This window comes from Acanthamoeba castellanii (genome assembly GCF_000313135.1).
Source record: "Acanthamoeba castellanii str. Neff unplaced genomic scaffold scf7180000084757, whole genome shotgun sequence".
Lineage (NCBI taxonomy): Eukaryota > Discosea > Longamoebia > Acanthamoebidae > Acanthamoeba > Acanthamoeba castellanii.
The window spans coordinates 64,412-75,579 of record NW_004457453.1 but is presented as its reverse complement, the minus strand read 5'-3'; the positions used below and the strand labels follow the sequence as shown (position 1 = coordinate 75,579).

At 60.2% G+C, this 11,168-nt stretch overlaps 5 protein-coding genes across 5 annotated transcripts in view; 3 read left to right on the top strand and 2 right to left on the bottom strand.

The window, feature by feature from the left end:
* The window catches only part of ACA1_207510 (uncharacterized protein), a gene marked incomplete at both ends in the record, with an annotated part of 3,641 nt that extends 2,426 nt beyond the window's left edge, over nt 1-1,215 (bottom strand). Inside the window, 5 exons of the mRNA XM_004339892.1 lie at nt 6-167; nt 255-392; nt 468-669; nt 780-869; nt 986-1,215. Of these exons, the coding sequence (XP_004339940.1) occupies nt 6-167; nt 255-392; nt 468-669; nt 780-869; nt 986-1,215 (822 nt within the window). The remainder of the gene's footprint in view (nt 1-5; nt 168-254; nt 393-467; nt 670-779; nt 870-985) is intronic.
* Nucleotides 1,216-1,538: 323 nt separating this feature from the next.
* ACA1_207500 (uncharacterized protein) lies at nt 1,539-3,161 on the top strand (the record flags this gene model as incomplete). Its single annotated transcript, XM_004339891.1, has 5 exons — nt 1,539-1,575; nt 1,734-1,793; nt 1,884-2,135; nt 2,209-2,576; nt 2,640-3,161. 5 exons carry the CDS (start codon nt 1,539-1,541, stop codon nt 3,159-3,161), a joined length of 1,239 nt encoding a protein of 412 aa, XP_004339939.1.
* A 484-nt stretch (nt 3,162-3,645) lies between these two features.
* On the top strand, nt 3,646-6,676 carry ACA1_207490 (WD domain, Gbeta repeat, domain containing protein; the record flags this gene model as incomplete). Its single annotated transcript, XM_004339890.1, is given in 16 exon segments — nt 3,646-3,759; nt 3,838-3,933; nt 4,013-4,177; nt 4,264-4,470; nt 4,599-4,630; nt 4,648-4,771; nt 4,884-5,047; nt 5,398-5,461; nt 5,547-5,614; nt 5,687-5,738; nt 5,781-5,864; nt 5,892-5,956; nt 6,067-6,179; nt 6,279-6,426; nt 6,531-6,613; nt 6,669-6,676. 16 exon segments carry the CDS (start codon nt 3,646-3,648, stop codon nt 6,674-6,676), a joined length of 1,587 nt encoding a protein of 528 aa, XP_004339938.1.
* Nucleotides 6,677-7,230: 554 nt separating this feature from the next.
* Nucleotides 7,231-7,996, top strand: ACA1_207480 (exported protein, putative; the record flags this gene model as incomplete). Its single annotated transcript, XM_004339889.1, has 3 exons — nt 7,231-7,531; nt 7,610-7,767; nt 7,850-7,996. The coding sequence occupies 3 exons, from the start codon at nt 7,231-7,233 to the stop codon at nt 7,994-7,996; spliced, it is 606 nt and encodes a 201-aa protein (XP_004339937.1).
* A 712-nt stretch (nt 7,997-8,708) lies between these two features.
* Nucleotides 8,709-10,882, bottom strand: ACA1_207470 (Sec1 family domain containing protein; the record flags this gene model as incomplete). The annotated part of the gene is made up of 9 exons (XM_004339888.1): nt 8,709-8,813; nt 8,890-9,262; nt 9,379-9,554; nt 9,671-9,854; nt 9,917-10,001; nt 10,170-10,347; nt 10,372-10,412; nt 10,525-10,663; nt 10,742-10,882. 9 exons carry the CDS (start codon nt 10,880-10,882, stop codon nt 8,709-8,711), a joined length of 1,422 nt encoding a protein of 473 aa, XP_004339936.1.
* Between the last annotated feature and the right edge of the window lie 286 nt (nt 10,883-11,168).

Here is an 11,168-nt window from a genome sequence, read left to right as displayed (position 1 = left end):
TGCACCGACGCCTCGGAAAGGGCGGATTGAGCCAGCGGAGAACTGGCGTCCGATCTCTCCACGATCTGAGTCAAGACGGAGAGCGCCGTGGCCGACACCTCCACGTCGCCCTTGTCGTTGTTGAGCTGCGCAAGCAGCTGCGGAACCAGATTCTCGCTCTCCAGCCACTGCGCACGACGGTGCCGTGTGTGTGTGTGTGTGTGTGTTAGACGAAACTGGTGACTGAGGAGTCGTGGGGCTTCATTCTCCCTTACCTCAATCACGCCGAGTGGATCGACCGACTCGTCCTCCATGAAGAGCCACATCACTTCGGCCAGGCGCGGAGACGAACCGGCAGCGTGTACGGCCAGTCGCTTCACCAGCCCCGGGTGGCTCTTGAGCGCCTCGAATGTCTGTTTGTGCGCGTTCGTTGGTGATGGTGAGGCGACAGATCTGCGCACAGATGGGAGGGGCGCGACAGTTATTACCTCCTTTCGGCGGTGCTTGATGAGGGAGGAGACGATCTTGCAGAGGTTTTGGACCGGCACGACGTAGAGCGGCGGGTCTCGGTCGAGCACGGCCAGCAGGCGCGCGAGGAAGGGCGCGCCAGTGTCGGCCTCGGGGCCGAGCAAGTAGTCCTGGATGGGCTTCACATCCATGCAGAACACCTCCGAACACATGTGGGCGTACCTGCGCTCGCTCAAAGCAAATGGCAGCGCGTTACACCAACGCACACGCGCAGCCGCTTGTCGCACGACACACAGGAGCGCAACCAAAAAAGATCGAAGTGTCACGAGTACCGCATGCCCTTCTCCTCGGTGTCCGTGATGCCCTGCCACTCGCCCAGTGCCAGTCGCAGCTGCAACTGCGTAGCCTCCGGAGCCAACACCCTGCGCACAGGGTGAGGGTACGCGGCACAAAGAGAAAAAGCCATCATTGCGGCTCAAGATGCGCTTTGACGGCGCGTTGGGTCATGACTTCTGACTGCTCTCAGCGGGCAACGTACAAGGAAAGGAGGCGGGGTTGATGAGCGATGACCTCGTTTAGAAATTCATCTTGGTCGAGCAGGTCTAGGCTGAAAGCGGTCTTGCTCTCCACCAGGTCCTGAAAGCTGCTGGTCGTGTCCCCGAGTGCTGCCAACAGCGCAAAGGCATTCATCTCCACCGATGCAAACAGACAAGCCACAAAAATACAAAATACAAAACCAAAACAAAATAGTCTGCAAAACAGTTTCATGCTGTCGAAACGCATTTCGGGAAACGCGAAATTTCGTCGGACAAAGATCGAGAGAATCGTGGGGATCTGGGAGGGGCGATGGTCGGAGGCAAGGGCGGAGGGAACAGGACGAAAAGCGGGGTGATTACGGCTGGCCTTCGGACCACGTCCCGTTTGGAGTGATTGGTGGTCGCTCGCTGCCTTGCCCCTACTCGAACGGCTGCACCGGCTCAAGCACCACGCCCGGATCCAACCGTCCCTCCATTCTTACATTCACACTGCCATCGAGCAAAGACCCACTTCCTACTCACCTTCATCATCACCACCACAACCACTTCATCATCATGGACGTCGGAGAAGAAGTTCCCATTGTGGAGACAGGTATTCACTATGTCCGCCCCAATACCATTCACACTGAAACAGTTGCCATCACCACAGGTCTCCTCTTGCTCTCTACCCCTTCTCTCAGTTCATCTTTTCACTCTTCGAAGAGGCCGCACAGCGCTCACATACGTCCCTTTGTTGTCAACACTGCACAGGCGAGACTCTGGGCACCACCACGACCCCTGGCGTCCCGCTCTACACCAATGCCGGACCTTGTACGTCCCCTACTCCTATAAAATAGGGCCAATGGCGATAGCGCCGTTGCATGGCAACGTTGGTTCTTACACACTTGACCCGGAAAACAGCGCGTCCGCTGAATGCGTCGACGATGCTCTTCATGGGCACTGACGACGCGGTGCGCGGCAAGCTGCCGGCCAAGTCGGCGTCGGGCCACAAGCTGCAGATCCAGACCTTCCCTCACGGCGACGGCTTCCGCAAGTTCTACGACCAGGGCGACCACTCGCACGTGGTCCTCCTGCTCAACCGCAACACCACTCGCATCGCCGAATTCGACGACCCGCTCGGCTTCTTCTTCCACCGCATCCGCCTCGGCCGTGGTACGATTGGCCCGGCCAAGGTGTTGACTTTTGGTTGTGTGCTGACGTCAGCACACATTCACGTGGTCGCTAGTGTCGTTGGTGTTCATGGGTGAGAACGACCAGGAGAACTTTGCGGCGCTGTGCGAGCTCGACCCCAACATCGCGGCGGTGAACAAGGCCGGGCGCGTGTTCTTCTGGAACGAGCTCGAGGGCACGCCCAAGCAGAAGATCGACGATCTCACCCTCCGCATCCAGGACAACCTCGGGCTCGTGCCCGCCGGCGTCCAGCAGAAGGCCGCTCTCGCGCCTCAGCGAAAGCGCGTGCTGCTCACCGAGAAGCTCGCCGGTGGTCCCTGGCAGCTCAGCAAGCTGCAAGCGCTGCTCGGCGCCCTGGCCCTCGGCGCGGTGTTCTTCTCCCTCCTCTGCTCCTTCCCGCCCATCGACAAGCACGCCACCAAGGTACCGCCTGCCCAACGCAGTCGTGCGAGCCATGCGGGGAGTGACGCGTGTGTTGGGGTGCAGCCGGTGCAGATCACAGTGCCGGGCGCGGAGAGGTGGACGCAGGAGCAGAGGGACACCTACCTGGCGGAGCTGCGTCGGCTCGAGAAGGAGCGGCTGGAGCTGAGCGTGGACCGTCAGCGCGTGGAGGCGGTGAAGCGGAAGATGATCGAAAAGATCAATGACATCGAGGACCTGGAGAAGACGATCAACACCGAGAAGCGCCACATCGTGTGCACCCTGCTCGATCGCCACAACGCGCTCCTGCAGGAGTACACCTCGGCCGACCACGCCGAGAAGCACATCGCCGAGCTCAGGCGCGACATCAGCCGCATGGAGGCGGCCCGCGCCCGCTGGTCCCCCGAGAGCCGCGATGCCATCGAGCTCGAGCGCAGCATCGCCGAGAAGAAGTACGACATGCGCGTGTGGCAGGAGGGCCTGAACGAGCTCAAGAAGATCGAGCAGGAGCTGGCCGGCAGCGACGTGTTCTCGTGGAGCCAGCTTCCCGACTACTGCGACCTGCCCCTCATCGCCCCGGCCCACTAAGCGCCCTTAGCACCTGCTGTACTTGATGAGACCAAACCACCCCCGCTCGACTCCGACACTCTTCCCGTGGCGGTCTTCTGGAGGCGATGCCTACGCGAGGCCGTTCAATGCTATACTTTCAATCCAATCTTCTTCTTGACGACGATGATGAGTGCAAAAAAAAGGGGGAAACAAAATTATTCCAAGAAGCTTCTCATCTTCCGTCTAATCACTCACTCGAACGTTCTTGGGACAAGCACACGAAGGCAATGTTGCGCGAGGCACTACAACGGAAGCGGCCGCTTCGTCGCGGAGCTGGTGCCTAGAGCTTCTTCTTTGATTTCCACCTTGATTTTTTTCAATGCTGGGGGGGGGCAATTGAAACGATTGAGAACCCGTGGTCATGCTTCAGCACCGTACGTGATCCAATCGCTAACGAATCGCCACCGGTGCAGATGAACAAAGAGGCGGCAGCGACGATGAAAGAAGCGGCAAGCGGGCCAGGATGGATGTTGAGCCCAGCAGTTCCCAGCCGGCCTACGCCATGGACAAGCAGATCATCGACCAGCTGGCCGAGGTCAAGAAGTGGCGCAACGCCTTTCAGAAGTACCAACAGAAGGTACAGCTCCAGCCCTGATGAGACCGCCGTATGTGTGTGTAAACCGCAAACCTCACAACTCGAGCCGGTGGTGCGCAGACAGCGAATGCCGCCGAAGAGCTGACGCGCGCCAACGAGCGGCTGTCCGATCTCGTGCTGCACTGGAAGAACAAACTGGTCCCACGCTCGCCTCACGTACGCCCCAGCGCCTCGCCAACTGCTTGTTGATGCCCGGCACCACAAGCTGCAAACCTACTCACATGCGCACTCACAGGAAAACGACCCGTCTGCCGAGCGCAATAGGGAGGATAGCCAAAGCGACGGGGAGCTCAGCGCGAGCGCACCGCTGTCTTTCTCCACCTCGCTGCGCGCCAGGGGCGAGCCGGTCGTAGTGCCGCGCGTCGAGCGAGTCGTCACCCAGCCGACACGTCGGGTGGTGGTACGCCGCCGCCGCGACGTCTGCTGTTGGTTGTTGTCACGGTTGGCCATGATGACTGACACCTCTGGTTGCTCGCGTGCGTGCAGGAAAAGGCCACTAGGACGCTCGAACGCCGTGCATCGCCGCCTCCGCGGCCTTCCACGCCGCCAAGGCCCTCGCCGCCGCCTCCAAAACCTTCCACCACCAGCGGCAGCGCTGGTAGCAGCAACGCGAGCAGCAGCAGCGCCGGCAATAGCATCAAAGTCGAACCGGAGGGCGATGACGATGATGACGCAGGCAACGGTGGGTCCGAGGTGAGGAGAAAGCCCTGCATTCATCACTTTTTCCCACTTTCCCGCTCGCTGTGGGCGGGTGCGTGAGTCTGTGCACGTTGGAGGTTAACCCTGTGCACGTTGTGGTTGTTGTGTGTGTTGTGCGCCAGACCGAACTCGAAGACTACCGACCCACGCGAAGGTTCGCCATCAACACAGCCACTTCGTCCTCATCTTCGTCCTCATCCTCCTCTTCCTCTGCGTCAACGTCCTCCAATTCCTCGTGGTCGGCGCCTCCGCCCTCCAGTTCCTCCACCTCGTCTTCCAAGCCAGGTACAAGCCTGTGCGTGTGTGGTGTGTGTGGTGTCGTGTGTGCCGTGTTTCCCTGCCAATGTGCGCACACTCATGGCGGACACGACCCATATCAAGCGGCGAAACCGACAGGTCTTATCCAGAGCTCCAATAAGGAGCGGAAGATGACGCATCTGCGCCAGAGCTACGTTACGGGCCACACCAAGAAGCTGCGCTCGCTCGTATTCAACCCGACCACGCCCAACCTGCTGGCCACCTGTGCGCTCGACGGCTTCGTCAAGATCTGGAACCTCGCCAGTGCCCACTCGTACGCCTTTGCTCTCCGGCATTCGACCGTTTACACGCCCACGCCCACGCCCACGCCCACGCCCACGCCCACGCCCACGCACACGCACCACGCCCACGCCCACGCCCACCGCCCACGCCCACGCCCACGCCCACGCCCACGCCCACGCCCACGCCCACGCCCACGCCCACGCCCACGCCCACGCCCACGCCCACGCCCACGCCCACGCCCACGCCCACGCCCACGCCCACGCCCACGCCCACGCCCACGCCCACGCCCACGCCCACGCCCACGCCCACGCCCACGCCCACGCCCACGCCCACGCCCACGCCCACGCCCACGGGCTGATCGTGTGTCGTGTGCCACACTAGGTCGCTGCAGGAGGTGGCGTCAGTGAACACTACTAGCGCGAGCAAGATCTATCCCATCGACATGGTGCGACTGACCATCCTTTCTCACACGCATTGCTGGGAAGTGGAGGCGGGATTCTAATGCACCCAATTGCCCCTCAATCGGTCAGACGTGGAGTTCTACCGGTGGCCAGTGCGCGATCGTCTTCAACAACGGCCGCGCGGGCAATCAGCCACAGTACGGCACCACCACGGCACCACCACGGCACACGCGGCACACACGCATTGCTTAACGACGGTCCGATCGCAGGCTGGCGATTGTGGACGCGAGCAAGGCGGAGACGGCGCATAAGCTGGGGCTGGTGTACATCAAGGACACGCCGCACGAGGGCTACCCCAACCAGGTGCGCTACTTCCCGGGCCAGTCCAACCGGCTGCTCACGGGCGGCACCGACCACACGGTGGTCGAGTGGCGCATCGATGGCGAGGTACGCACGCGGCTCGTGCACATCCAGCACACGTCGCAGATCCAAAGCATGTCCATCGCCGACGACATCCTCTTCACCGGCGGCGCCGACAGGTAAAGCAAACCTCAACGACACGACACACCGCGCACAGGCTAAGCCGTGTGTTTGGTGTGTGTTGTGTGTGTGTTGTGTGTGTGTTGTGTGTGTGTGTGTGTGTATGCAGGCGATTTGTAGCGTGGAATTTGCCGCAGGATCGGTTGGTATGGGAGGAGCGCATCAACGAAAAGGTTAACTTCGTAGAACCCAGTCCGGCGGACAGCAACATCATCATGATCGGTGCGGGTCCCCATCGCCCACTCGCGATCGCAATCGTTTCGTTTCTGCGTGCGCCGCCGGGCTCACACGACAAGCGCGGTGCGCGCGGGCTTAACACAGGCAACACGGGCAAGAGCAACCAGTTGGCGCTGTTCGACCGACGGATTCAGGAGCGCGTGGTGCAGCTGGGCTGGACGCCGCAAACGTCAGTGTCCATGAGCCAGTTCATTCACCCGGCCTGGTCCCCCTGCGGCACCCTCGTCTCCTCGTACGGCCGTCTCCTCCTCGCGTTTTTTTTGTAGCTATTTATTGTATCGTGCGTGTGCTGTGGTGCGTGCTGTTTCGTGGTGCCTGACCCCGTTCGCGCCACAGTGGGAGTACCGACCCGACGATCCACATGTTTGATGTGCGCTATGCGCGGGTCGGCAAGCCCTCGTTCTCCGTAGCAGCACACGGTACGCATTACATGTCGTGTGTCTCTCTTTCTTTCCTTTTCGTGTGGAGGTGAAGGGAACTAAACACAACACAAAAAACAAACAACAACTTCTTGTTCTGGACACAGAGCTGCGGGTGTTGAAGGCGGTGTTCCATCCAGAGTACAGTGGGGTGCTGGCCTCCATCAGCAGTGACAAGAAGATTGGCCTTCACTCCCTCACCCTCTCCTGATGGTCCTCCAATTCAATTTTACAAGAAACTTGACCCCAGCCAATTTTTATGGGGAGCGAGAGCGCGGTCAGGAGGCGTTGGCGAAGCTGCCGAAGCATGCTCTTGGCGGCCTCAGGTCGAAGAACACGACCCCGCCAGGCAACTACCAGTAGTTGGAGAAAGCCTGCGTGAGAAAATGAGTAAGAAAACCCAAAGTGATTTCTTACCTTTGGGTCAAGATGAACCCAAGGTCCTATTGTCAGATGTTTAATTACTCCTCCCTCTTCTTCTGAAGCCTTTACTTGTGGTGCGCTGAAGCGCGGTGCAGGAAGGGCATTAAAAGGGACCTCCAGCGACCTTTGTTGTCTTGTGCAGCACCACACACGACTCACCCGACCCTAACAATCACCCAACCGCGGCGTACACTATGCGCAACAACTCGATCACCTGCCTGCTGGCCCTCTCCTTCGTCCTTGCTGCGTGCCTGGGCGTGGAGGGCATGACCTCCTTCCCCGCCAACATCAGGGTGCCCGACGGCCACACCTTCGCCGTCTCCTACTTCGCGGCGGGCTTTCAGATCTACCGCTGCAACGTGTCCACCGGCTCGTGGGTTCTGAACCGGCCTGAGGCCGACCTCTGGCCGAGCAAGATCGGGCATGACCTGAACGAGACCCGCGTGGGCTACCACAGGTTCGTCGACGGCCGCCCCACCTGGTACACAGTCTCCGGTGCGGGTCCCACACAAAAAGCAGGCCACATCATTGGCTTGATTACCTGATCATCACCCCCCCCCTTTGCACGTGTAGCGAAGGACTACCATGTGACGGACTCGCGAGTAACTGCTAAGGCTGAGGCAACGGCTCCTGATGCGCCCAACATTGCGTGGGTGCTGCTCAAGACCTTCTCCACGGAAGGCTGTGGCCCCCTTTCGCGTGTGACCTACGTCCATAGAGTTAATACCAACGTTCGTTCCCCAAAAAAGTCAATCTAATTGTGGTGTACATACTACATACTACAACACTAAACTCCACGCGCGTGTGCTACAGGGAGGCACTGCGCCGGCAGGTGCATGCAGCGAAGGCGACGGCGAGTACTCGTCGCCCTACACTGCAGAGTACTGGTACTGGGTGGCCACGGAGGACGCGGTCTGCGGTAGTGCCTCCGTCCGCACATCATCCATCTTCTCCATCTAGAATCAGGTCCACTACACGTGGGTCTGGAACCATGGACCCTAGCTGTACTGAATCAATCAGAAATAGATGTCCTGCCACCGCACCACGCGGCCAACCTCTCGCCCTGGCTGCTAAGGGCAAGCGTTATTGGGGTACCTTTATGTCGCCCCACTGTGGGGATTGGAGCTGTAGGGAACATATCGGCTTGGGGAAAATAAATGGTCGGGGAAAGAACGCCAGTCATTGTGGGGATTTTTGGCGGCAACATGACTTTCTATGACAATGTGGTGTGGGTTACAGCACTGTGGGTGGGTTCCATTGCCGCTCTTGGCCAAAATCAACCTTGTGAAGGTTTCACTACACTGCACCACAGCTCCTCCACACCACACCATCTGCAACCAGCGCCTCTACATTGGCGCCTGCAAACAAGGTCAGTAACTCTGAAGACACTCAACAGAGCGCTGAGCAGACCTCTATAATGTGCACATAGAGCAGCAGCAAGCTCTTCAATTTGTGCCATCAGTCTGATTTGGAATGAATGCACTTGTGTCTGGCCTTTAGGAAATCTGCTGCTGAGCTAATTTCCACCTGATATCCATTCTCAAGGTGCCCAGTGCATTCATGCGAGGGAGTGCTTACTCCCTGGGTGCTGCAAACGTCATTTTCTTTGGCGTACGGAGCAAACATGCAGAGGAGGAGGAGGAAAAGGGAAAAATGAGGGCTGCGCTGCGCCTTAGGCGAGTTCGGAAAGTTGGGCGAGGAACTGCCGTGCGCTCAGGATCTCCGTGGAACCATAGATGATCTGCTTTGGCGTCTCGCCAACTCCCCTTGGTTGCTCCTGCGATAGTACCGCACATGTGAGCACGCACACATCACCGCACATGACACACGACACACAGCGCCCATCTATATACCTTAGCATAGTCCTGGAGGTTCTGGAATTCGACGTAGTTGCCGCCGCCGATTACAAAGACGATGGCGTGGGTGTAGGGGGTGTTTTTGCGGGGCATGGAAGCCTGCAGGTGCGGGTTGGTCACCTTGGGGTCGTAGTACTCGTACTGCTCCTCGACCCCGCCGAGCGAGCTCCCGCCGCGCTGCTCCATCAGCGCGTCGACGACGCGCGTCAGATAGAGGTGGCGCGACGACGGGATCCACATCTTGATGTGGTTCACGCCCTGCTGCACGAGCGACGCCAAACTGGTCGTGACCGACCCGCGCACCGACCCGCCCGAGCGGCTCGACGTGCGCTGCGCGCCGCCCATCAAACTGTTGTTGAACGCCTTCACCCTGATCATCGACCACCAACCACCCCATCAGTCGCGCCACGTCATCATGCCACGTCACACGTGTGTGTGTGTGCGTGTGCGGTGGTGCGTGTGTCGTTGTGGTGCTGAATGGCGAACTTTTTGAGGTACTGGAAGGGCCTGAGGTCGACCCCGGCCTCGGTCAGGGCGGCCTCGTATCTGGGGAGGTCCTCCTCCGGGATGGCGGTGGTCAGGTAGAAGATGAGGAACAGCCGCAGCTTGTCCTCCGCCGTGTCCCCCTTGGCCGCGAGCAGCCCCAAAATCTCCTTCTTGTCCTGCGCAACACACACACACACACACACACACACACACACACACGCACACACGCACACAAGCTCATTCAGCACACAACGACGCACACGCACACGCACACGCACAAGAGGAGACGTACGGGGGTGGCGTGGGTGGTGATGGCCTCCTCGAGCTTGAGGTAGGCGTCGAGGTTGCGCTGCTTGATGCGCTCGAAGAGGGCTGTGGCGATGTTGAGGTGCATGTCGATCAGCGGCTTCTTCTCCGTCACCTCGAACATCGACCCCACCAGCGACCCCAGGTGCTTCGTCCTGTCCAGCCTCGCCCTGTCCGCACGCATGTAAACACATGCTCGTGTCGTGTCGTGTCGTGTCGTGTCGTGTCGTACAGGGGATCATCGTCGTCGTTGACTTTGAGTTTTTTGAGTTCGTCCATGATGGCCGTGTACTCCTTCACCTGCGCCTCCACATCAACTGTAGTGGACCAACCGCATGACACGCAACGCACACACACACGCACACACGTCACAAACTTCTTCTTCGCCAATACACTCACGCCGCACACGCCGCACACGCCACCGCACGCCGCACACGCCGCACACGCCACCGCACGCGCGCGACTGTGGTTGAGGTCGCGCGTACCGACGACCTTGGTCCACGGGTTGCCCGCGTTGGCGATCCAGAAGCCGTCCGAGGCCGGATCGAGGTCGTAGGTCTTGGTCTCGACGCCGCCCGACTTGCCGGACGCGGCGTCGGCCTCGACCTCCTGCTCGAGGCGGATCGTGTTGAGCTTCATGTCCAGCAGGTCGTGCACCAGCGCCTGGTAGGTCCACGTGTGGTGGAACATCACCGACATGTCCACGTTCCTGTCCACCAGCACCACCACTGCCTCGCCGCACACGCACACGCACACGCACACGCACCGCACACACACACCGCACACACCGCACACGCGTGAGTTGGGTTGATTGGGCGGAGGAGCGGAGGCGAGGCGTACGCGGGCGTTGGAAGGAGGAGGAGAGTGAGTCGGAGAGCGTGGAGGAGCGGAGGAGGTGCTCCCGCAGGCGATCGCACACCCGCTTGGCCACCATCGACGCCGCCGTGTTGCGCGGTGCCCGGATGATCGGCACTTGGCCCTGCGTGTGCGTTAGTCGTGTGTCGTGTCGTGTGCGTGCGTGTCGTGTCGTGTCGTGCCGGAGGAATGGGAATCGTACGAGGGTGACGATGACCGAGTAGAGCGAGAGGGCGAGGGCTTCGACGTTGGCCTCGGCCTGGGCGTCGGTGATCGACGGGCTGTTGAAGGCCAGGTACGACCGCTCCTGCCCGAGCGTGAACAGCTTGTCCTCCAGTGCCATGAAGTGCACGTACTGATCATACACCTGTGTGTGCGGTTGTGCGTGTGTCGTGTCATCAGCGGCGTGTGCGGTGTGTGCGACGGTGCGTGTGTCGTGTCGAGCGTGTGTGCGTGTGTGCGTGTGTGCGTGTGTGCGTGTGTGCGTGTGTGCGTGTGTGCGTGTGTGCGTGTGTGCGTGTGTGCGTGTGTCGTGTGTGCGTGTGTCGTGTCGTGTCGTGTCGTGTCGTGTCGTGTCGTGTCGTGTCGTGTCGTGTCGTGTCGTGTCGTGTCGTGTCGTGTCGTGCCGC